The sequence below is a fragment of the Salmo salar genome, chromosome 15 (assembly GCF_965601325.2).
Source record: "Salmo salar chromosome 15, fSalSal1, whole genome shotgun sequence".
NCBI lineage: Eukaryota > Metazoa > Chordata > Actinopteri > Salmoniformes > Salmonidae > Salmo > Salmo salar.
In genome coordinates, this window is record NC_138305.1 from 103,702,501 (window position 1) to 103,725,189 (window position 22,689).

Below are 22,689 nucleotides of genomic sequence, written 5' to 3' on the forward strand. Positions count from 1 at the left end.
CTTGTTGCATTACCGTATGTCTCTCCTTGTTGCATTGCTGTATGTCTCTCCTTGTTGCATTGCCGTATGTCTCTCCTTGTTGCATTACCGTATGTCGGTTCTTGTTGCATTGCCGTATGTCTCTCCTTGTTGCATTACCGTATGTCGGTTCTTGTTGCATTGCCGTATGTCTCTCCTTGTTGCATTACCGTATGTCTCTCCTTGTTGCATTACCGTATGTCGGTTCTTGTTGCATTACCATATGTCTCTCCTTGTTGCATTGCCGTATGTCTCTCCTTGTTGCATTGCCGTATGTCTCTCCTTGTTGCATTGCCGTATGTCTCTCCTTGTTGCATTGCCATATGTCTCTCCTTGTTGCATTACCATATGTCTCTCCTTGTTGCATTACCGTATGTCTCTCCTTGTTGCATTACCATATGTCTCTCCTTGTTGCATTACCGTATGTCTCTCCTTGTTGCATTACCGTATGTCTCTCCTTGTTGCATTACCGTATGTCTCTCCTTGTTGCATTACCGTATGTCTCTCCTTGTTGCATTACCGTATGTCTCTCCTTGTTGCATTGCCGTATGTCTCTCCTTGTTGCATTGCCGTATGTCTCTCCTTGTTGCATTACCGTATGTCTCTCCTTGTTGCATTGCCGTATGTCTCTCCTTGTTGCATTGCCGTATGTCTCTCCTTGTTGCATTGCCGTATGTCTCTCCTTGTTGCATTACCATATGTCTCTCCTTGTTGCATTGCCATATGTCTCTCCTTGTTGCATTGCCGTATGTCTCTCCTTGTTGCATTGCCATATGTCTCTCCTTGTTGCATTGCCATATGTCTCTCCTTGTTGCATTGCCATATGTCTCTCCTTGTTGCATTACCGTATGTCTCTCCTTGTTGCATTACCATATGTCTCTCCTTGTTGCATTACCATATGTCTCTCCTTGTTGCATTGCCATATGTCTCTCCTTGTTGCATTGCCGTATGTCTCTCCTTGTTGCATTGCCATATGTCTCTCCTTGTTGCATTGCCGTATGTCTCTCCTTGTTGCATTACCGTATGTCTCTCCTTGTTGCATTGCCGTATGTCTCTCCTTGTTGCATTACCATATGTCTCTCCTTGTTGCATTACCGTATGTCGGTTCTTGTTGCATTGCCGTATGTCTCTCCTTGTTGCATTACCGTATGTCGGTTCTTGTTGCATTGCCGTATGTCTCTCCTTGTTGCATTACCGTATGTCTCTCCTTGTTGCATTACCGTATGTCGGTTCTTGTTGCATTACCGTATGTCTCTCCTTGTTGCATTACCATATGTCTCTCCTTGTTGCATTGCCGTATGTCTCTCCTTGTTGCATTACCATATGTCTCTCCTTGTTGCATTGCCGTATGTCTCTCCTTGTTGCATTACCATATGTCTCTCCTTGTTGCACTGCCATATGTCTCTCCTTGTTGCATTACCATATGTCTCTCCTTGTTGCATTACCGTATGTCTCTCCTTGTTGCATTACCATATGTCTCTCCTTGTTGCATTACCATATGTCTCTCCTTGTTGCATTGCCATATGTCTCTCCTTGTTGCATTGCCGTATGTCTCTCCTTGTTGCATTGCCGTATGTCTCTCCTTGTTGCATTGCCGTATGTCTCTCCTTGTTGCATTACCGTATGTCTCTCCTTGTTGCATTGCTGTATGTCTCTCCTTGTTGCATTGCCGTATGTCTCTCCTTGTTGCATTACCGTATGTCGGTTCTTGTTGCATTGCCGTATGTCTCTCCTTGTTGCATTACCGTATGTCGGTTCTTGTTGCATTGCCGTATGTCTCTCCTTGTTGCATTACCGTATGTCTCTCCTTGTTGCATTACCGTATGTCGGTTCTTGTTGCATTACCATATGTCTCTCCTTGTTGCATTGCCGTATGTCTCTCCTTGTTGCATTGCCGTATGTCTCTCCTTGTTGCATTGCCGTATGTCTCTCCTTGTTGCATTGCCATATGTCTCTCCTTGTTGCATTACCATATGTCTCTCCTTGTTGCATTACCGTATGTCTCTCCTTGTTGCATTACCATATGTCTCTCCTTGTTGCATTACCGTATGTCTCTCCTTGTTGCATTACCATATGTCTCTCCTTGTTGCATTACCATATGTCTCTCCTTGTTGCATTACCGTATGTCTCTCCTTGTTGCATTACCGTATGTCTCTCCTTGTTGCATTGCCGTATGTCTCTCCTTGTTGCATTACCGTATGTCTCTCCTTGTTGCATTACGATATGTCTCTCCTTGTTGCATTGCCGTATGTCTCTCCTTGTTGCATTGCCGTATGTCTCTCCTTGTTGCATTGCCGTATGTCTCTCCTTGTTGCATTACCATATGTCTCTCCTTGTTGCATTGCCATATGTCTCTCCTTGTTGCATTGCCGTATGTCTCTCCTTGTTGCATTGCCATATGTCTCTCCTTGTTGCATTGCCATATGTCTCTCCTTGTTGCATTGCCATATGTCTCTCCTTGTTGCATTACCGTATGTCTCTCCTTGTTGCATTACCATATGTCTCTCCTTGTTGCATTACCATATGTCTCTCCTTGTTGCATTGCCATATGTCTCTCCTTGTTGCATTGCCGTATGTCTCTCCTTGTTGCATTGCCATATGTCTCTCCTTGTTGCATTGCCGTATGTCTCTCCTTGTTGCATTACCGTATGTCTCTCCTTGTTGCATTGCCGTATGTCTCTCCTTGTTGCATTACCATATGTCTCTCCTTGTTGCATTACCGTATGTCGGTTCTTGTTGCATTGCCGTATGTCTCTCCTTGTTGCATTACCGTATGTCGGTTCTTGTTGCATTGCCGTATGTCTCTCCTTGTTGCATTACCGTATGTCTCTCCTTGTTGCATTACCGTATGTCGGTTCTTGTTGCATTACCGTATGTCGGTTCTTGTTGCCTACAGCAGCGCAAAGGAACTGCTCCATCCCGACACATCCAACACCTGGTAAGAGTGTTCTTTCTTCCTCTCCACAAATGAATGCTGATGCTGTTTCTCTTATCGGTGTCAGAAATGGTGGTCATTTAATTTCTCTCTGTCTTCAGGGCTCCACAAGGTCTTTGACTTACAACAAACAGAGGAACACCCTGTCCAGGTAACTCAGCTCTCTATCATACCCTATTTCAATTCATAATTTCCTCGAAGATGAGGAGGAGGGGGAGGATGAGGAGGATTTAATGGAGCATTATGATGAGGATGAGGAGGGAGGAGCATGGGGAGGATGATGAGGAGGAGGATGCACTGGAGCATTATGATGAGGAGGGGGAAGAGAAGGAGGAGGGGGAGGGAGGGGGAGGATGAGGAGGAGGAGGATGTACTGGAGCATTATGATGAGGAGGGGGATGTACTGGAGCATTATGATGAGGAGGGGGAAGAGGAGGAGGAGGAGGGGGAGGGAGGAGGAGGGGGAGGATGAGGAGGAGGATGTACTGGAGCATTATGATGAGGAGGGGGAAGAGGAGGAGGAGGGGGATGTACTGGAGTATTATGATGAGGAGGAGGATGTACTGGAGCATTATGATGAGGAGGAGGAGGATGTACTGGAGCATTATGATGAGGAGGAGGATGTACTGGAGCATTATGATGAGGAGGAGGAGGAGGAAGAGGAGGGAGATGATGATGTACTGTAGCATTATGATGAGGAGGAGGATGTTCTGGAGCATTATAATGAGGAGGAGGATGTACTGGAGCATTATGATGAGGAGGAGGATGAGGAGGAGGAAGAGGAGGGAGATGATGATGTACTGTAGCATTATGATGAGGAGGAGGATGTTCTGGAGCATTATGATGAGGAGGAGGATGTACTGGAGCATTATGATGAGGAGGAGGAGGAGGAAGAGGAGGGAGATGATGATGTACTGTAGCATTATGATGAGGAGGAGGATGTACTGGAGCATTATGATGAGCAGGAGGAAGAGGAGGGAGATGATGATGTACTGTAGCATTATGATGAGGAGGAGGATGTACTGGAGCATTATGATGAGGAGGAGGAAGAGGAGGGAGATGATGATGTACTGGAGCATTATGATGAGGAGGAGGATGTACTGGAGCATTATGATGAGGAGGAGGAGGAGGAAGAGGAGGGAGATGATGATGTACTGTAGCATTATGATGAGGAGGAGGATGTACTGTAGCATTATGATGAGGAGGAGGATGTACTGGAGCATTATGATGAGGAGGAGGATGTACTGGAGTATTATGATGAGGAGGAGGATGTACTGGAGCATTATGATGATGAGGAGGATGTACTGGAGCATTATGATGAGGAGGAGGATGAGGAGGAGGAAGAGGAGGGAGATGATGTACTGTAGCATTATGATGAGGAGGAGGATGAGGAGGAGGAAGAGGAGGAGGAGGATGTTCTGGAGCATTATGATGAGGAGGATGTACTCCTACTCCTCTTTATTCTCCCCGCTCTCGCTCTCTCTCTCTCTGTTTCTATGTTCTCACTCCTCCTTTTATCCCTCTCATTCTCTACCTCCTCTCATTCTCCACCTCCTCTCATTCTCTACTTCTTCTCATTCTCTACCTCCTGTCAGTCTCCACATCTCCTTCTCCACCTCCTGTCATTCTCCACCTTATCTCATTCTCCACCTCATCTCATTCTCCACCTCATCACATTCTCCACCTCCTGTCATTCTCCACCTCAACTCATTCTCCACATCCTGTCATTCTCCACCTCCTGTCATTCTCCACCTCAACTCATTCTCCACCTCCTGCCATTCTCCACTTCCTGTCATTCTCCACCTCATCTCATTCTCCACCTCCTGCCATTTTCCACCTCATCTCATTCTCCACATATCATTCTCCACCTCCTGCCATTCTCCACCTCCTGCCATTCTCCACCTCATCTCATTCTCCACATTTCATTCTCCACCTCCTGCCATTCTCCACCTCCTGTCATTCTCCACCTCATCTCATTCTCCACATCTCATTCTCCACCTCCTGCCATTCTCCACCTCATCTCATTCTCCACATCTCATTCTCCACCTCCTGCCATTCTCCACCTCCTGCCATTCTCCACCTCCTGTCATTCTCCACCTCATCTCATTCTCCACCTCCTGCCATTCTCCACTTCATCTCATTCTCCACCTCATCTCATTCATCTCATTCTCCACCTCATCTCATTCTCCACCTCATCTCATTCATCTCATTATCCACCTCATCTCATTCTCCACATCTCATTCTCCACCTCCTGCCATTCTCCACCTCCTGTCATTCTCCACCTCATCTCATTCTCCACCTCCTGCCATTCTCCATCTCATCTCATTTTCCACCTCATCTCATTCATCTCATTCTCCACCTCATCTCATTCTCCACCTCATCTCATTCATCTCATTCTCCACCTCATCTCATTCTCCACCTCATCTCATTCATCTCATTCTCCACCTCATCTCATTCTCCACCTCATCTCATTCATCTCATTCTCCTCCTCATCTCATTCTCCACCTCCTGCCATTCTCCACCTCATCTCATTCTCCACCTCATCTCATTCATCTCATTCTCCACCTCATCTTATTCATCTCATTCTCCACCTCATCTCATTCATCTCATTCTCCACCTCATCTCATTCTCCATCTCATCTCATTCATCTCATTCTCCACCTCATCTCATTCTCCAACTGCACTACCTCCTGGTCTTTCTGTGGTGCATTACATCTTTTTCAGAGTTTCTCTCTCTCTTCAAATCAGTCGCTACCCCTAGTTTGGTGAACGCTGGGTTAATTAATATAAGGGAGGCTGAAAATGTACATTTTCAGGGTTGTTTTAGAGCTCAAAGCAGTAACAGAACATAAATCTATAGACCACAGCATAAATCCCAGCAATCTCCCTGATTAGGAGTATCAGTGTGGACCGTGTGATGGAGAGAGTCATGGAGCGTCATTATGACTTTGACCTGACCTACATCACCGAGGGGATCATCTCCGTGTTCTTCCCCCCTCTGCTGGACGAGCAGCGCTACCGTCTCAACCTCAAGGAGGTGACCGCCATGCTCAGGTCCAAGCACCAGGACAAGTTCCTGGTGAGTACAGTACTTCCTGCCACTGATGTAGACATGGGCTTGCTTCCAATATCCACACTACCAGCATAGCACTAAAGATGAAGAAATGCATTGGGCATGCATTCTAAGTGGTATGCTGGTATGGATATTGGAAAGTAGCCATACACTCAGTGATGCTTTCATATGGGGTTTTATATGTGTTACTTGCTGGCAGGGGCGTCATGCACCACACAAAAATCTGAGGGCACAAAGTACATGAGGATGGCTTCGGGGTGGTCCGGCGGCGGGCTAGGGACCCCCTTTTCGAAAGTTTGAGAATTTTTCAAACAATTGAAACAACCTTTTCCTGCAATCTAAAGCCATAATCATAATGTTTAATTGTATGCCGAAGAAACATCTATCTAAGCATCTCTCTGGAGCTGTCTGTATCCTCTTGGTTATTTTTTAAAAGAAATTCTCTGCATCCCTGCTAAAATCTGGATAAAACATTGAATGTTAGTCTTATTCAGTACGTTTAGTAATTGCTTGCTTTTCTAAAGTATACCAACCTTGCCGGCAGACATGCCAGCTAAGATAGTTAGACAAGCTAGCTACTCTAACTTGATTGATAGCCTTAAATGGATTCTTGGTAGCTAATTGGGAGATGAGGTTGGGAGATTCAGAACCTAGCTGGGTTAGCTAAAGACAACTTAATACAATGGCTAGGTTGCTAGTAGTACTACAGAGAAACAACAACAACAAAATAAACCAAAAATATGATTATTTTATATATATACAATTAAAAAATATATATATATATTCTGAGGGGGCATGTGCCCCTGTGCCCCCTACGGGCATGACGCCTCTGCTTGCTGGGTTGGTTGTACACACATCATTCATTTGAATATCCATTTTCCTTTCAGCTCTTTAACCTCTCTGAACGTCACCATGACATCACCCGCATGAATCCAAAGGTAGAATTTTTTATTTTCTGTATCAATACTGTATCAGTTTCTGAGGCTAAGTATATTAATGTACTTTTCCTCACTATTTTCCCATGTGGTCCAGGTCCTTGACTTCGGCTGGCCTGACTTCCATGCCCCTCCCCTGGACAAGATCTGTGCCATGTGTAAGGCCATGGAGACGTGGCTGACCTCCGACCCCCAGCATGTGGTGGTCCTGCACTGCAAGGTCAGGGTTCAGGCCTGCTTCTGACTAGGTTTTAAAGGGTTGTTTTGTTGTTTTAGGGGCTTTTAGGGACTGCTGGCTTCACATAGAGGACTCACGTATTTCACTCACAGAGGCTCTTTGATCAGTGCAATATGTAATCGTTGTATCTTTTCACTGTGAAATGTTGAAATTGCTATGAGATCTTGTAGGGGTAGTGACGTTCATGTCTTTAAAACAATAATAATCAGTTAATTCCTCAAGCCCGGGGCTAAAAACCGTTGGGACTTCATGTTCTTTTGGCACTGATCTTTCTCCTTCAGGGCAACAAGGGCAAAACAGGAGTGATTATTGCAGCCTACATGCACTACAGCAAGATCTCTGCAGGGTGAGTGTCCTGTCCTGCATCCAAAGCCACAGTTTCCACACTGAGCATGGTTTAGGGCTGTAGTAGTGGAAACTGGCTTGTTCTTTGGCTCAAGCCAGCTGCATTCATGTACTCCTTCCTGGCTCTTAGAGAGCCTGGTCTTAAGTCCATAATGGGAAAATTATGTAAACGTTATAGAATTCTCTGCGTGAAGTGTGTATTCTTGTTGTGCGGTGTGTCGCTTTAATTCAGTTTTTTTGTGTTTAAGCAGGGCAGACCAGGCCCTCAGCACCCTGGCCATGAGGAAGTTCTGCGAGGATAAGGTATCTTCCTCCCTCCAACCGTCCCAAAACAGGTAAGCACCATCTATCTACATGTTGTCTATATCACTAACCAACAAGTGCTGTAAATGTCTGTATGTCTCTCTCGCTCTTTCCCTCTTCCTTCCCATCCCTCTCTCTCAGGTAGACACTGAGTATACAAAAATTAAAAACACGTGCTCTTTCCATGACATAGACGGACCAGGTGAATCCAGCTGAAAGCTGTGATCCGTTGTTGATGTGACTTGCTAAATCCACTTCAATCAGTGTAAATGAAGAGGAGGAGACAGGTTAAAGAAGGATTTCTAAACCTTGAGACAATTGAGACATGGATTGTGTATTTGTGCCATTCAGAGGGTGAATGGGCAAGACAGAAGATTTAAGTGCCTTTTAACGGGGTATGGTAGTAGGTGCCTGGCATACCAGTTTATGTCAACAACCTCAACGCTGCTGGATTTTTCATGCTCAACAGTTTCCTGTGGGTATCAAGAATGGTCCACCACCCAAAGGACTTCCAGCCAACTTGACACATCTGTTGCAAGCATTGGGAGTCAAGCATGGGCCAACATCCCTGTGGAATTCTTTTGACACCTTGTAGAGTCCATGCCCAACGAATTGAGGCAGTTCTGAGGGCAAAAGGGGAGGTGTTCCTGTTTGGTATACTCAGTGTATATATTACTTCATGCATCCTTTTCACCTACATTCAGTGTTGTTTTATTTGATTTGATGTTGTCTTTTGTGATGTATGCTTACTAATCACCCACCCCTCCCTCCCCCTCTCTCTCTCCCTCTTCCCCCTCTCTCTCTCTCGCTCTCTCTCTCACGCTGCCCTCCCTCCATCCCTCCCTCTCTATCTCTCTATCTCTCTCAGGTATATCTACTACTTTGGGGGGCTCCTCTCTGGGGCGATCAAGATGAACAGCAGTCCGCTATTCCTCCACCAGGTCCTCATCCCCACGCTTCCTAACTTCCAGGGCAAAGGAGGTGAGGCCGTGCGAGGGGCACCACACACTTGTTTCCCCTGACTGACAGTTGGCTCCTCCCATCCTCAGATTAGACCACTACACTCGGGTGCTGAGTCTATCTCAGTCTGTCTTTACAGTAGAAACCGTGGTGTGTGTGTGTGTGTGTGTGTGTGTGTGTGTGTGTGTGTGTGTGTGTGTGTGTGCGTGTGTGTGTGTGTGTGTGTGTGTGTGTGCGTGTGCGTGTGTGTGCGTGCATGTGCCAGGTGTGTGTGTGTGTCTGTGCAGATGGCTCTGAGATATGGCCCTGTGAATGATAGCAGTGTTTTCAGATGGTCAAATTCACCCTCCACCTACACACTGGGCTGTTTATCTTGAATTGTTTGACGGATAGGGACAGAGACAGTCAGCACATTCCACTGTGTAACACTGAACACCGCCTCTCTTTATCGTTGCCCAGGTTACTTCCCCTTCCTGAAGCTTTACCAGTCCATGCAGCTGGTCTACACCTCAGGGATATAGTGAGTCTGCATCACTTCATGTCCTACAGTATTATCAACCAACACCACTGACAGAAAAGACAAATCTCTAACTGGGACAAGATGTGACTTTAGCCCTACTTGTCCTTGTGTGTGTCTATTTGTATTCATATGTTGTGTGTTGTCTGTCCACAGTGACTTGCAGGGTTCTGTGGGCAGAAGACTGTGTGTGACCATTGAGCCTGCGCTGCTGCTGAAGGGAGACATCATGGTGAGTGAGACCATCTGTCTGGCCATTGGACTAGTCCACTTTTTTTCTCAAGTGAAGTCACCGCCTTGCCACTGGCAGTCCATCAAGTATGATTCTCCTCTCCTTCTTCTCACTCATCTGTTGTTCTGTTCCCTCTCTACCTCTCTGTCTCTCCCTGCAGGTGAAGTGTTACCACAGACGGGCCCAGGGTGCAGAGAGGGACACAGTGTTCAGACTGCAGTTCCACACCTGCACCATCCACGGGGCCCAGCTATGGTTCGGCAAGGGGGAGCTGGATGAGGCCTGTACTGGTAGGAACTAGTGGGGTTCTGGGGAGGGGGCAGGGGGCAGGGAGAGGAAAGGGTCTCTCTGTTCAGGGCCTGAGGTATCTGTTTTGTTAGGTTGCTGTGGAACAATAAAGCTTGTTTATTCACCATGGTGGTTAAGGGAAGTGCTCAGTAGAAATGCCTGTATGCAGCAGATGTGTCAAAATTAATCAATCCCTCAACAACACAGTATGTGTGGTGGTCCATTGCCTCATTGTATATTGAACACGATCATTTCCTAATTCCGCTAATGTGATTACGTTCTGTGAAATGTTAAATTACTCCCAGCTCAAAAGTTGTGCCCTGTACTGAAAAAGCACCAGGGGATTATGTGGCAGTAATGATCCCAATCGGATAATTACTGACAGAACTTAAAGGAAAACAGTGAAATGTATTTTCTCAGATGAACGATTTCCCTCGGATGCCACTGTGGAGTTTGTCTTCTCCTCTGGACCAGAGAAAATGAAAGGTTTGTTTGAACTATGCATTTACAGTGTAACAGTGCCAGGGAACACAATAACAAGTTTGTATTGATGTGCTTGATCACGTGTCTAATAACATGAACTCTCTCCTCAGGGCGTGAGTACCAGAGAAATGACCCTGCTGTCACAGTGGACTACAACACAGCTGATCCAGTGGTGCGCTGGGACTCCTATGAGAACTTCAACCAGCGCTATCAAGACAGCCTCGATGGTACAGTACAGAGCAGTACAGAGGACCAGGGAGACACTTTCAATAATACATTCAGCCCGCAGTTAATACTGTGCTGATGATACTGTACTCTGAAGCTATGTTAAATCTCTGCTCTCTCTCCCCCTCTCAGACATAGCCCACACCAGGGGTCCAGTGGATGGAAGTCTGTATGCCCAGATAAAGAAGCCTCTCTCAGCCTCAGGCTCTGGCTCCCTGACCTCCACCAATGGCAGTCCAGCAAGCACCAGCGAGGAGAGGCCCAGTCAGAGCCAGCTGCTCTCTCCCAGCTCTGACTCTCTCACTCACTCCGGCCACTGGTCTGAGGAGTCCCGAGGGCTCCCGCCACCCACCCGGCAGGAGAGAGAGGACCTGGACCGACTGCTGGGGGGCATTGATGGGGAGGGGGACGGCCTGGACAGAGAGAGGGAGACTGCCATCCTGGACGATGGGGACTCATCCTCGCCGTCTGAGCATACAGGCACCCTGAGGCTGGACCGCTCCTGTTCTTGCCGGGTGGGCTACCACTCCCAGCGCTGTGCCGAGCCCGGCTGTGACCGACTCCACCTCATGTCCAGCGGCTACTGCCGGGACAGAGCGCCGGGCACCAACGGCCACCCTGGGTCACCGCCCTTGACTAACCCTGCCACCGTCCCCTCACACATGGACCTGTGTCAGCACTACAGCCCACACCCTCACCCCCATCAGGCCCTGCCTCCCCCTGACCTGGTATGGAACCGCCAGCAGGGCCCTCCACACTACCTGCACCGTGAGGGACCCTCTCGTCACCCCTCTCTGTGCCCCTATCCATCCCAGGACCTGACCTCTCACCCCCTCACCCTTCATCCCGGGCGCCTGCTCTGTAGAAGTGATGACTATGGTCCATACCACCACCCTCCCTCACACACCCACCATCACCCTCACCACCCCAAGTCCTCCGGGTCCTACCAAGATATGCTGCTGCTGGATGGCCTGCCGCCCCCTAGCTGCCCCTGCCGGGACTGCCTCATCAGGAGGGAGGATTCAGCCTTCCACGGCCTGCGGCTGGAGCGAGGAGAGAGCTTCCACTGGGACAGAGAGGCAGAACTGCAGCATCGGGAAGCAGGGCTAAGGAGAGTAAGGGAGTCTGAGCTGCCTAGAGGGGCAGAGATGCACTGGGAGAGGGAGGGAGCAGGACTAAGAAGAGGCAGGGAGATGTCACTGCACTGGGAGAGAGACAGGGAGGCAGAGCTCCAATGGGAGAGGGAGAGAAAGGCCGACTATTGGCACCGGAGGGCCTACAGGCTTCAGGACCACGAGCTACCTGCCTTCACCTTTGACCCCCTGCTGTCTGGCCACCCTGCGTACCCGGAGGCATCTCGCTCCCACGGCCACACCCACCTGGACCTGAAGTACAGCAACAGCAGCAGCAGTGGCTACCAGACTCCGCACCAGGTCTGCCACTGCTCCCCCTACCAGCCCTCCCCATCTGAGAGCAGGGGTTATGCCTCAGGCTACCAGTCTGAGTCCACCTCCCCTCTGCCCCCTCCCTCCACCCTGTCAGGCCCCTGCAGCCACACCAGAGGGCCAGCAGACCACCACCCCGAAGCCCACCCTCAGCAGTACCCATCCGAGAGCCAGACAGGTGAGACAACCCCCACTGGTTTATTTATTAGCGACAACTTATAAGATGATTTCAAGAAATACATTTAAACCAATGTAGGAAATCATTATTCAACTGTCAGTTCTGTCACATAAAGTAATTCTCTCTGTTCGCTGTCTTCCATAAGATGGAAGGGGGATGAGTGAGAATGTGAGTTGGCGGGACCACATCTCCCAGGGTTCCTTCAAGAGGATGCATCCTTCAAGAGATGTCCCGTGTTCCACGCCTTCTGACCTCTCTAGGCCGCCCACCCCTGTTCTCACCAGCAGCCCTCTGTGCACACAACAAAGGTGCCTATTCTGTGGTCTTCTTTTTAACATCTGCAAAAGTCACATATCAGAAATAAAACATTCCAACATTACATGTAAGAATATATTGCATACCTCTTTAATATGACTTTCTGTTTGTTTCAGCCTCAGTCTAGGTGTGCAAGAGTGTGAAGTTGGATCGACTGACATAGTCAACAGTGACTGTGAGTCTGTCCAGTCTCAGGATAGGCCCGGCAGTGCTGCTGCTCAGGGGTCACAGGTCAACCAGCAACACATCCCTGACCCTTTACAGTCTACATCCTTGACACCCACACCTTCCCCCACCCAACCCACCAGCCACTGGACCACACTGACAGCAACACAACCACCCTCACCCCACCAGCCCCAGAACCACAGTGCTACACCTTCGCCCCAGAACCACAGTGCTACATCTTCACCCTACCAGCCCCAGAACCACAGTGCTACATCTTCACCCCACCAGCCCCAGAACCACAGTGCTACATCTTCACCCCACCAGCCCCAGAACCACAGTGCTACACCTTCACCCCACCAGCCCCAGAACCACAGTGCTACATCTTCACCCCACCAGCCCCAGAACCACAGTGCTACATCTTCACCCCACCAGCCCCAGAACCACAGTGCTACATCTTCACCTCACCAGCCCCAGAACCACAGTACTACATCTTCACCCCACCAGCCCCAGAACCACAGTGCTACATCTTCACCCCACCAGCCCCAGAACCACAGTGCTACATCTTCACCCCACCAGCCCCAGAACCACAGTGCTACATCTTCACCCCACCAGCCCCAGAACCACAGTGCTAGATCTTCACCCTACCAGCCCCAGAACCACAGTACTACACCTTCACCCTACCAGCCCCAGAACCACAGTGCTACACCTTCACCCCACCAGCCCCAGAACCACAGTGCTACACCTTCACCCCACCAGCCCCAGAACCACAGTGCTACATATTCACCTCACCAGCCCCAGAACCACAGTGCTAGATCTTCACCCCACCAGCCCCAGAACCACAGTGCTACATATTCACCTCACCAGCCCCAGAACCACAGTGCTAGATCTTCACCCCACCAGCCCCAGAACCCCAGTGCTACATATTCACCTCACCAGCCCCAGAACCACAGTGCTACATCTTCACCCTCAACTACAACCAGCCAGCCCAGCAACCACTGCCACCCTGCTACACCCACTCAGACACCCACTGAGAAAGCTAGCCTAACTGGTCCAAAGACCACCCTTCCTACAGAGACTGCTATACTGCCTCCTGTTGCCCAGCCCCAGTTCCAGTCCCCCAACCCTGTACCTGGAGCATGTCCACTCAGGAAACTGACCACAGAGGTCCCTAAATCCAGTTCCACCCCCACTTCACCCCCTTCCTCCCCCCAGCCTCCCATCAGCAGTCTGGAGGGGTCCCCCTCCTCAGAGCCTCCGGTGCCCGGCTTTGCCACCCTGGGCCGGAGGTTGATGCTGGTCACTGAGCCACCGGGACCCCTGCAGCACTACCCTGGCATGGAGGGCAGCACCAGCGGGCACTCTCCAGCCCCTGAGGTACACACCACCCCCACATTCCCCACCTCTGCCACCGGCTGCTATCCCCAATCTGTCCCACATGTGCCATATTCGAGCTACATTGCTGTCACCATCCCCCAGCGCCCACTCCCAGAGAAACGGGGTCAGTCTGCCCAGCTAGGGTCACCTAATTGCGGGGTGAGGACCCTGAGGCCAACCCCCTCACAGCACCATGTCACCTTCTCTCCAACGGTGGGGGAGATGGCGCCCCCTGCAGGCCAAGGAGAGGGAGTGCTATCTCTGGAGAGTGAGATGGCAGGCAGAGTCAGTGTTACGTTTGTCCAGGACAACTCACGTTTCTGGTACAAGCCTGGCATCTCCAGGGACCAAGGTAACTTCAGTTACTGTTTTACTTTTCATAAAGGAAGCAGACTGTTATGCAATATGCATGAACATTTTTTAATGTGTATTTTCTCTATTCCTGTAGCCATAGCTGCACTGAAGGAGAGAGAACCAGGGGCCTTTCTTATCCGGGACAGCAACTCCTTCCAAGGAGCCTATGGCCTGGCGCTGAAAGTGGCCACCCCGCCCGCTAACCTCAACAACCACAGCAGCAAAGGTCTGACTCAACGACTGCCCCTTGCCTATATCTCAACCACCTAGATTTATTCGACACAGAGCACTTCAATTTCTGCTAGCTAGTAATGTTCTCCCCGTAACACACACACACAGTGGTCGATCCATTGGAGCAGCTGGTGCGACACTTCCTGATTGAGACGGGCCCCCGTGGAGTGAATATCAAAGGGTGTCAGAATGAGCCCCATTTTGGTGAGCTGTTCATAAAGAATCGAATGCTCTCAGTTTTGGGCTACATTGTTAGTTTCAGTCATTTCAAGTGATATGTTCTATAGTTGCTCTGCCCAATGGAGAATTTAGTGTGTGTGTGTGTGTGTGTGTGTGTGTGGTGTGTGTGTGTGTGTGTGTGTGTGTGTGTGTGTGTGTGTGTGTGTGTGTGTGTGTGTGTGTGTGTGTGTGTGTGTGTGTGTGTGTGTGTGTGTGTGTTCCACAGGGAGTTTGTCTGCGTTAGTATACCAGCACTCCATCACTCCCATCTCTCTGCCCTGTTCCCTACGGATCCCAGAGAAAGGTCAGCAGCAACATCCCAACAACCCATTATGGACTGTAATGAGTTAGCCTACTGAAACTCAACATCCCAACAACCCATTATGGACTGTAATGAGTTAGCCTACTGAAACTCAACATCCCAACAACCCATTATGGACTGTAATGAGTTAGCCTACTGAAACTCAACATCCCAACAACCCATTATGGACTGTAATGAGTTAGCCTACTGAAACTTAACATCCCAACAACCCATTATGGACTGTAATGAGTTATCCTACTGAAACTCAACATCCCAACAACCCATTATGGACTGTAATGAGTTATCCTACTGAAACTCAACGAACCAACAACCCATTATGGACTGTAATGAGTTAGCCTACTGAAACTCAACAAACCAACAACCCATTATGGGCTGTAATGAGTTAGCCTACTGAAACTCAACATCCCAACATCCCATTATGGACTGTAATGAGTTAGCCTACTGAAACTCAACATCCCAACAACCCATTATGGGCTGTAATGAGTTAGCCTACTGAAACTCAACATCCCAACAACCCATTATGGACTGTAATGAGTTAGCCTACTGAAACTCAACATCCCAACAACCCATTATGGACTGTAATGAGTTAGCCTACTGAAACTTAACATCCCAACAACCCATTATGGACTGTAATGAGTTATCCTACTGAAACTCAACATCCCAACAACCCATTATGGACTGTAATGAGTTATCCTACTGAAACTCAACGAACCAACAACCCATTATGGACTGTAATGAGTTAGCCTACTGAAACTCAACAAACCAACAACCCATTATGGGCTGTAATGAGTTAGCCTACTGAAACTCAACATCCCAACATCCCATTATGGACTGTAATGAGTTAGCCTACTGAAACTCAACATCCCAACAACCCATTATGGGCTGTAATGAGTTAGCCTACTGAAACTCAACATCCCAACAACCCATTATGGACTGTAATGAGTTAGCCTACTGAAATTCAACATCCCAACAACCCATTATGGACTGTAATGAGTTAGCCTACTGAAACTCAACATCCCAACAACCCATTATGGACTGTAATGAGTTAGCCTACTGAAACTCAACATCCCAACAACCCATTATGGACTGTAATGAGTTAGCCTACTGAAGAACCAGTCCACACCTAAGTAAAATAAGCAGTTGTATAGCCATTGATGCTAAGTATCCTCTCACAATCAAATCACGAGACAATTTGTGCTGAAAATGCAAATAATGACTGACTTCTGGCCTGGTGGGAACATTTCCAGCCATGCCCTCCAGATGGAGACAGAGTATATACTGACCCAGATGCCTTTACCTCTTGTTTACATCTCCGTGTTGTAGATCCCATTGGAGAAATGCAGGAGCTGCAGTCGACTGCCAGTAACATGAGCACAGCTTCAGACCTGCTCAAACAGGGTGCAGGTGAGTTCCATGAATCAGTTATCATAATGTTCAATCACAAATGGCTGCATTCCTGCTGTTGCTGGTGAGAGACCCTGTTGTGTGTGACATCTATGATCACCACAGTGCTCTAAAGTGATCCCCATAGTTACATCCCTGTTTGTCTGAGTGGTAACTGTCCCGCCCCACCCCCTCTCTTCTCCAGCCTGTAATGTGCTTTACCTGAACTCTGTGGAGACTGAGTCACTGACCGGACCCCAGGCCATCTCCAGGGCAACCGGAGCCACCCTGGCACAGAACCCCCGGCCAGCGGCCACAGTGGTCCACTTCAAAGTGTCCTCACAGGGCATCACACTGACCGACAGCCAGCGCAGGTAACATGACCACTGACCAGTTCATATGGCCTAAATGTCTGAGGCCCATCACCCATGTTCAGTATATCATTAGCAATAAGTAAAGAAAATTGGAAGAAAGATTTGCATGGATGTATTGTGGTAGATTAGTGAATATGGTTGGGATATCAATGGTCACACTGTCTGTCTGTCCTGTCTGTCTGTCTGTCTGTCTGTCTGTCTGTCTGTCTGTCTGTCTGTCTGTCTGTCTGTCTGTCTGTCTGTCTGTCTGTCTGTCTGTCTGTCTGTCTGTCTGTCTGTCTGTCTGTCTGTCTGTCTGTCTGTCTGTCTGTAGGGTGTTCTTCAGGAGACACTACCCAGTCAACAGTGTGACGTTCAGCAGCATCGACCCCCAGGACAGGAGGTGGGCACTGGAGCCAGCCAGCACAGAACACAACCTAATCACAACCATGGTCAACCCAGATATGACAGATAGGCTGTAGATCCCACTGAAGACTGAGATGTTATTGAAACCAGTGCCAGGCAGTATCACATCAGTACTATATCCTCAATGTAATGGAAACATTCTGACCACACAGTATTACATCAGTATTATATCCTCAATGTAATGGAAACATTCTGACCACACAGTATTACATCAGTACTATATCCTCAATGTAATGGAAACATTCTGACCACACAGTATCACATCAGTACTATATCCTCAATGTAATGGAAACATTCTGACCACACAGTATTACATCAGTATTATATCCTCAATGTAATGGAAACATTCTGACCACACAGTATTACATCAGTACTATATCCTCAATGTAATGGAAACATTCTGACCACACAGTATTACATCAGTACTATATCCTCAATGTAATGGAAACATTCTGACCACACAGTATTACATCAGTACTATATCCTCAATGTAATGTAAACATTCTGACCACACAGTGTATCTAAACCATCCATTTAAATAAGAGAATACAGGAATTTCAATCATCACCATATTTCATTCATCTTGCTGTAAACCTGTGCATGGATGTGGTGTGTGTGTGTGTGTGTGTGTGTGTGTGTGTGTGTGTGTGTGTGTGTGTGTGTGTGTGTGTGTGTGTGTGTGTGTGTGTGTGTGTGTGTGTGTGTGTGTGTGTGTGTGTGTGTGTGTGTGTGTGTGTGTGTGTGTGTGTGTGTGTGTGTGTGTGTGTGTGGTATGTGTATAACTGGGTATTGCAGGCCTTGGCTGTGACTGCAGCTGTACCTATGCCTCTGTGCTTGTTTGAGAGCTCTGTCTGTCTCTTTGCTTCAGGTGGACTAACTCAGACAGCACAACTTCTAAGTAAGTGCTCTACGTGTCTGAAAATGTTGGTTCTGGTGCATGATCTGTCTGCACTTAATGTGTGTTGACAATGTTTGATTACCTGCATGGCATCTTATTGCTTCTGTGCCTTGGCCGTCATCCCGGTAAATATCTGTTGATCATGCTCACAGTCTCAAATTCATGTTCACAAATATCTATGCTCACAGTTTCTGTTTAATGCCAATTTATGAAATTTGTGGGGTTTGATGATTTAAAAAAATATTGTATTTTAGCTTAGGAGATATTATGCTAACCTGATCCACCATCCTGAACGCTGGTTTTCATTTCGTTTCACTTCACTGAATCTGAGAGGGCGAAACAGAATGGAAGCTTGTGAGATCAGGATGGTTGAACAAGGCTAATATTATCCCTCCAGGTTGTACCTTCTACTTCCGTAACTGTAATTACCTGGCCCATACTTTAGTCTCACCCTGTTTCCTTCTCAAGAGTTGATCACAGAGGTCTCAGTCGTCATATCAAACCAGTAAGAATGGGCATCACTTTGTCTGAGTACGTGTGTATTTCTCCCCCTTCTATCTCTTTCCTTTCCCCTCTCTCTCTCCTCCTCCTCCTGTTCAATAGGGTGTTTGGGTTTGTAGCCAAGAAGCCAGGCAGCATGGCAGAGAACGTGTGTCATCTGTTTGCAGAGCTCGACCCGGAGCAGCCTGCCTCAGCCATCGTCAACTTCATCAACAAGGTGATGTTAGGGCCGCAGCGCAGGTAGAGAGACAGAAAAGGACCAAGCCAAGGACCTGTCACCGCAGCAACACTGTCACAAATCCTAAAGAGAGTCAGGAGGCTACAGAAATGCTTTACAGACCCACAAAGCACCAGTGGTGGTGGCATCTTCTCAAAGACTGAGTTTTGACCCCAAAGGGTCAACATTTTAAACATGACTGCCATTTCGAATTATAATAAAAATGTAATCGTTGTTTATATTCTAATGTCTATAATGCCGCCCTTTATAGTTGCCTTCAAGTTACCTAAAGCTTTGTTGTCACTTGTTAGTCAGTAATCTAAGGTATCAATAAGTAGCCTAGCCTACCAAAGATCTTGCCTCAACCCTGTCACTCTCCCTTTGACAATCATAAGTGTAAGTCAAACAAAATGTAGAAGATGATTTAGTCCTACAGTAGGATACAGTAGGCTACAGTAGACTGACTACATTAGGCTACAGTAGATTACAGTAGGCTACAGTAGACTACAGTAGGCTACAGTAGATGGACTACATTAGGCTACAGAAGGCTACATTAGACTACAGTAGATTACAGTAGACTGACTACATTAGGCTACAGTGGACTACAGTAGGCTAAATAAGACTACAGTAGGCTACAGTGGACTACAGTAGGCTAAATAAGACTACAGTAGGCTACTCTGGACTGACTACATTAGGCTACAGTAGACTACATTAGGTTACAGCAGGGTATGTTAGGCTACAGTAGACTACAGTAGACTACATTAGACTTCATTAGGCTACAGTAGATTACAGTAGACTACATTAGGCTACAACAGGGTATGTTAGGCTACAGTAGACTACATTAGGCTACAGTAGATTACAGTAGACTACAATAGGCTACAGTAGATTACAGTAGACTACATTAGGCTACAGTAGACTGACTACATTAGGCTACAGTAGATTACAGTAGGCTACATTAGGCTACAGTAGACTGACTACATTAGGCTACAGCAGGGTATGTTAGGCTACAGTAGATTACAGTAGACTACAGTAAACTGCAGTAGATTACAGTAGACTACATTAGGCTACAGCAGGGTATGTTATGCTACAGTAGAAAGTAAAAGTGAGAAACGCCTATTTGTAATGTGCAAGCGACAGAGTGTATGTGGTTAGGGTATCAATGTATGTGGAGGCTAGGGGCTAGGGCACAGATATGGTAATGTATGTGGAGGCTAGGGGCTAGGGCACAGATATGGTAATGTGTGGAGGCTAGGGGCTAGGGCACAGATATGGTAATACAGTGGAGGCTAGGGCTTAGGGCACAGATATGGTAATGTATGTGGAGGCTAGGGCACAGATATGGTAATGTAGTGGAAGCTAGGGGCTAGGGCACAGATATGGTAATGTATGTGGAGGCTAGGGGCTAGGGCACAGATATGGTAATGTATGTGGAGGCAAGGGGCTAGGGCACAGATATGGTAATGTATGTGGAGGCTGGGGCTAGGGCACAGATATGGTAATGTGGTGGAGGCTAGGGCACAGATATGGTAATGTGGTGGAGGCTAGGGCACAGATATGGTAATGTATGTGGAGGCTAGGGGCTAGGGCACAGATATGGTAATGCAGAGGAGGCTAGGGCACAGATATGGTAATGCGGTGGAGGCTAGGGCACCGATATGGTAATGTGGTGGAGGCTAGGGCACATATATGGTAATGTGGTGGAGTCTAGGGGCTAGGGCACAGATATGGTAATGTGTGGAGGCTAGGGGCTAGGGCACAGATATGGTAATGTAGTGGAGGCTAGGTGCTAGGGCACAGATATGGTAATGTATGTGGAGGCTAGGGGCTAGGGCACAGATATGGTAATGTGGTGGAGGCTAGAGGTTAGGGTACAGATATGGTAATGTATGTGGAGGCTAGGGCACAGATATGGTAATGTGGTGGAGGCAAGGGACTAGGGCACAGATATGGTAATGTAGTGGAGGCTAGGGACTAGGGCACAGATATGGTAATGTAGGTGGAGGCTAGAGGTTAGGGTACAGATATGGTAATGTATGTGGAGGCTAGGGCACAGATATGGTAATGTGGTGGAGGCTAGGGGCTAGGGCACAGATATGGTAATGTATGTGGAGGCTAGGGGCTAGGGCACAGATATGGTAATGTATGTGGAGGCTAGAGGTATGGGTACAGATATGGTAATGTGTGTGGAGGCTAGGGGCTAGTGTACAGATATGGTAATGTATGTGGAGGCTAGAGGTATGGGTACAGATATGGTAATGTGTGTGGAGGCTAGGGGTTAGGGCACAGATATGGTAATGTGGTGGAGGCTAGGGGCTAGGGCACAGATATGGTAATGCAGTGGAGGCTGGGGCTAGGGCACAGATATGGTAATGTGTGGAGGCTAGGGCACAGATATGGTAATACAGTGGAGGCTAGGGCTTAGGGCACAGATATGGTAATGTGTGGAGGCTAGGGGCTAGGGCACAGATATGGTAATACAGTGGAGGCTAGGGCTTAGGGCACAGATATGGTAATGTGTGGAGGCTAGGGGCTAGGGCACAGATATGGTAATACAGTGGAGGCTAGGGCTTAGGGCACAGATATGGTAATGTATGTGGAGGCTAGGGGCTAGGGCACAGATATGGTAATACAGTGGAGGCTAGGGGCTAGGGCACAGATATGGTAATACAGTGGAGGCTAGGGCTTAGGGCACAGATATGGTAATGTGTGGAGGCTAGGGGCTAGGGCACAGATATGGTAATACAGTGGAGGCTAGGGGCTAGGGCACAGATATGGTAATGTGTGGAGGCTTGGGGTTAGGGCACAGATATGGTAATACAGTGGAGGCTAGGGCTTAGGGCACAGATATGGTAATGTGTGGAGGCTTGGGGTTAGGGCACAGATATGGTAATACAGTGGAGGCTAGGGCTTAGGGCACAGATATGGTAATACAGTGGAGGCTAGGGCTTAGGGCACAGATATGGTAATACAGTGGAGGCTAGGGGCTAGGGCACAGATATGGTAATGTGTGGAGGCTAGGGGCTAGGGCACAGATATGGCAAGTCCCAGAGATTATGGGGTATTGTTATGTTTAGTTCACATGTACGTTCTTATGAATTGTGCCCTAGAAACGCTTGCAGTAACCAAGGACAACCAAGGAACAAGGGTGTGCCACACAACTGCCCTCCCCAGTGTATTGTATAACCATGGATTCTTCTGTCAAGCGCTATATACAATAATAATATCGCTGCAAATAGTCCTGTAGTTCTATTATGGGTAAATTATCTAACCTATGGTGCAAATAATATTCCTTATTATATTGTATATTATTGAGAAATATATTCAAACATTAAAAACAAGACAAGGATGAGGTCCTGTCTTTGCCACAACGTCAACGTAATGCTCACATATCTTTTTACCTGTATGACTTTATGTACAAACACAAATCAGAGATGTCTAAGGTCCTATGTACTTAACCAAAGACGAAGCACTCCTGTATTAAGATGTAATCCTTCATATTTTTAAGCTTCATGTATTTGTATTGTTAGTTTTGCATTGTTTTTGTAAGACAGGAAGACTACTTTGTATAACAGTGGTAATATATTGTGGTCTGTTTTCTTATTGATCTTTATATGTAGTAATATATTTTCTCACATGCAGCTAGGAAAGTGAATGTCAAAAGGAAACATTTGTAAGGAAAATAATCTGTTATGCTATTTTTTTAAGAAAGCTATGTATGTACAAATGAATATAATAAAACAAAAGTTGTGGTACCAAA

The 22,689-nt window shown here is 47.6% G+C and overlaps 1 protein-coding gene across 5 annotated transcripts in view; it reads left to right on the forward strand.

Annotated features, from left to right (window-relative positions):
* The window catches only part of LOC106572749 (tensin-2), a 106,308-nt gene extending 83,619 nt beyond the window's left edge, over positions 1 to 22,689 (forward strand). For 2 of the 5 annotated variants that reach the window (XM_014147195.3, XM_014147196.3), the window contains exons 5-28: positions 2,915 to 2,956; positions 3,055 to 3,104; positions 5,848 to 6,031; positions 6,913 to 6,963; positions 7,058 to 7,180; positions 7,480 to 7,544; positions 7,795 to 7,878; positions 8,715 to 8,827; positions 9,266 to 9,326; positions 9,480 to 9,555; positions 9,716 to 9,845; positions 10,264 to 10,329; positions 10,437 to 10,553; positions 10,684 to 12,174; positions 12,320 to 12,482; positions 12,606 to 14,380; positions 14,477 to 14,608; positions 14,722 to 14,817; positions 15,059 to 15,136; positions 16,478 to 16,558; positions 16,743 to 16,911; positions 17,225 to 17,293; positions 18,185 to 18,214; positions 18,818 to 22,689. In XM_014147195.3, the coding sequence (XP_014002670.1) occupies positions 2,915 to 2,956; positions 3,055 to 3,104; positions 5,848 to 6,031; positions 6,913 to 6,963; positions 7,058 to 7,180; positions 7,480 to 7,544; positions 7,795 to 7,878; positions 8,715 to 8,827; positions 9,266 to 9,326; positions 9,480 to 9,555; positions 9,716 to 9,845; positions 10,264 to 10,329; positions 10,437 to 10,553; positions 10,684 to 12,174; positions 12,320 to 12,482; positions 12,606 to 14,380; positions 14,477 to 14,608; positions 14,722 to 14,817; positions 15,059 to 15,136; positions 16,478 to 16,558; positions 16,743 to 16,911; positions 17,225 to 17,293; positions 18,185 to 18,214; positions 18,818 to 18,959 (5,388 nt within the window). In that variant the 3' untranslated portion in view covers positions 18,960 to 22,689. The remainder of the gene's footprint in view (positions 1 to 2,914; positions 2,957 to 3,054; positions 3,105 to 5,847; positions 6,032 to 6,912; positions 6,964 to 7,057; positions 7,181 to 7,479; positions 7,545 to 7,794; positions 7,879 to 8,714; positions 8,828 to 9,265; positions 9,327 to 9,479; positions 9,556 to 9,715; positions 9,846 to 10,263; positions 10,330 to 10,436; positions 10,554 to 10,683; positions 12,175 to 12,319; positions 12,483 to 12,605; positions 14,381 to 14,476; positions 14,609 to 14,721; positions 14,818 to 15,058; positions 15,137 to 16,477; positions 16,559 to 16,742; positions 16,912 to 17,224; positions 17,294 to 18,184; positions 18,215 to 18,817) is intronic. The other 3 variants (XR_014380710.1, XR_014380709.1, XM_045696402.2) reach the window with 3 other exon arrangements.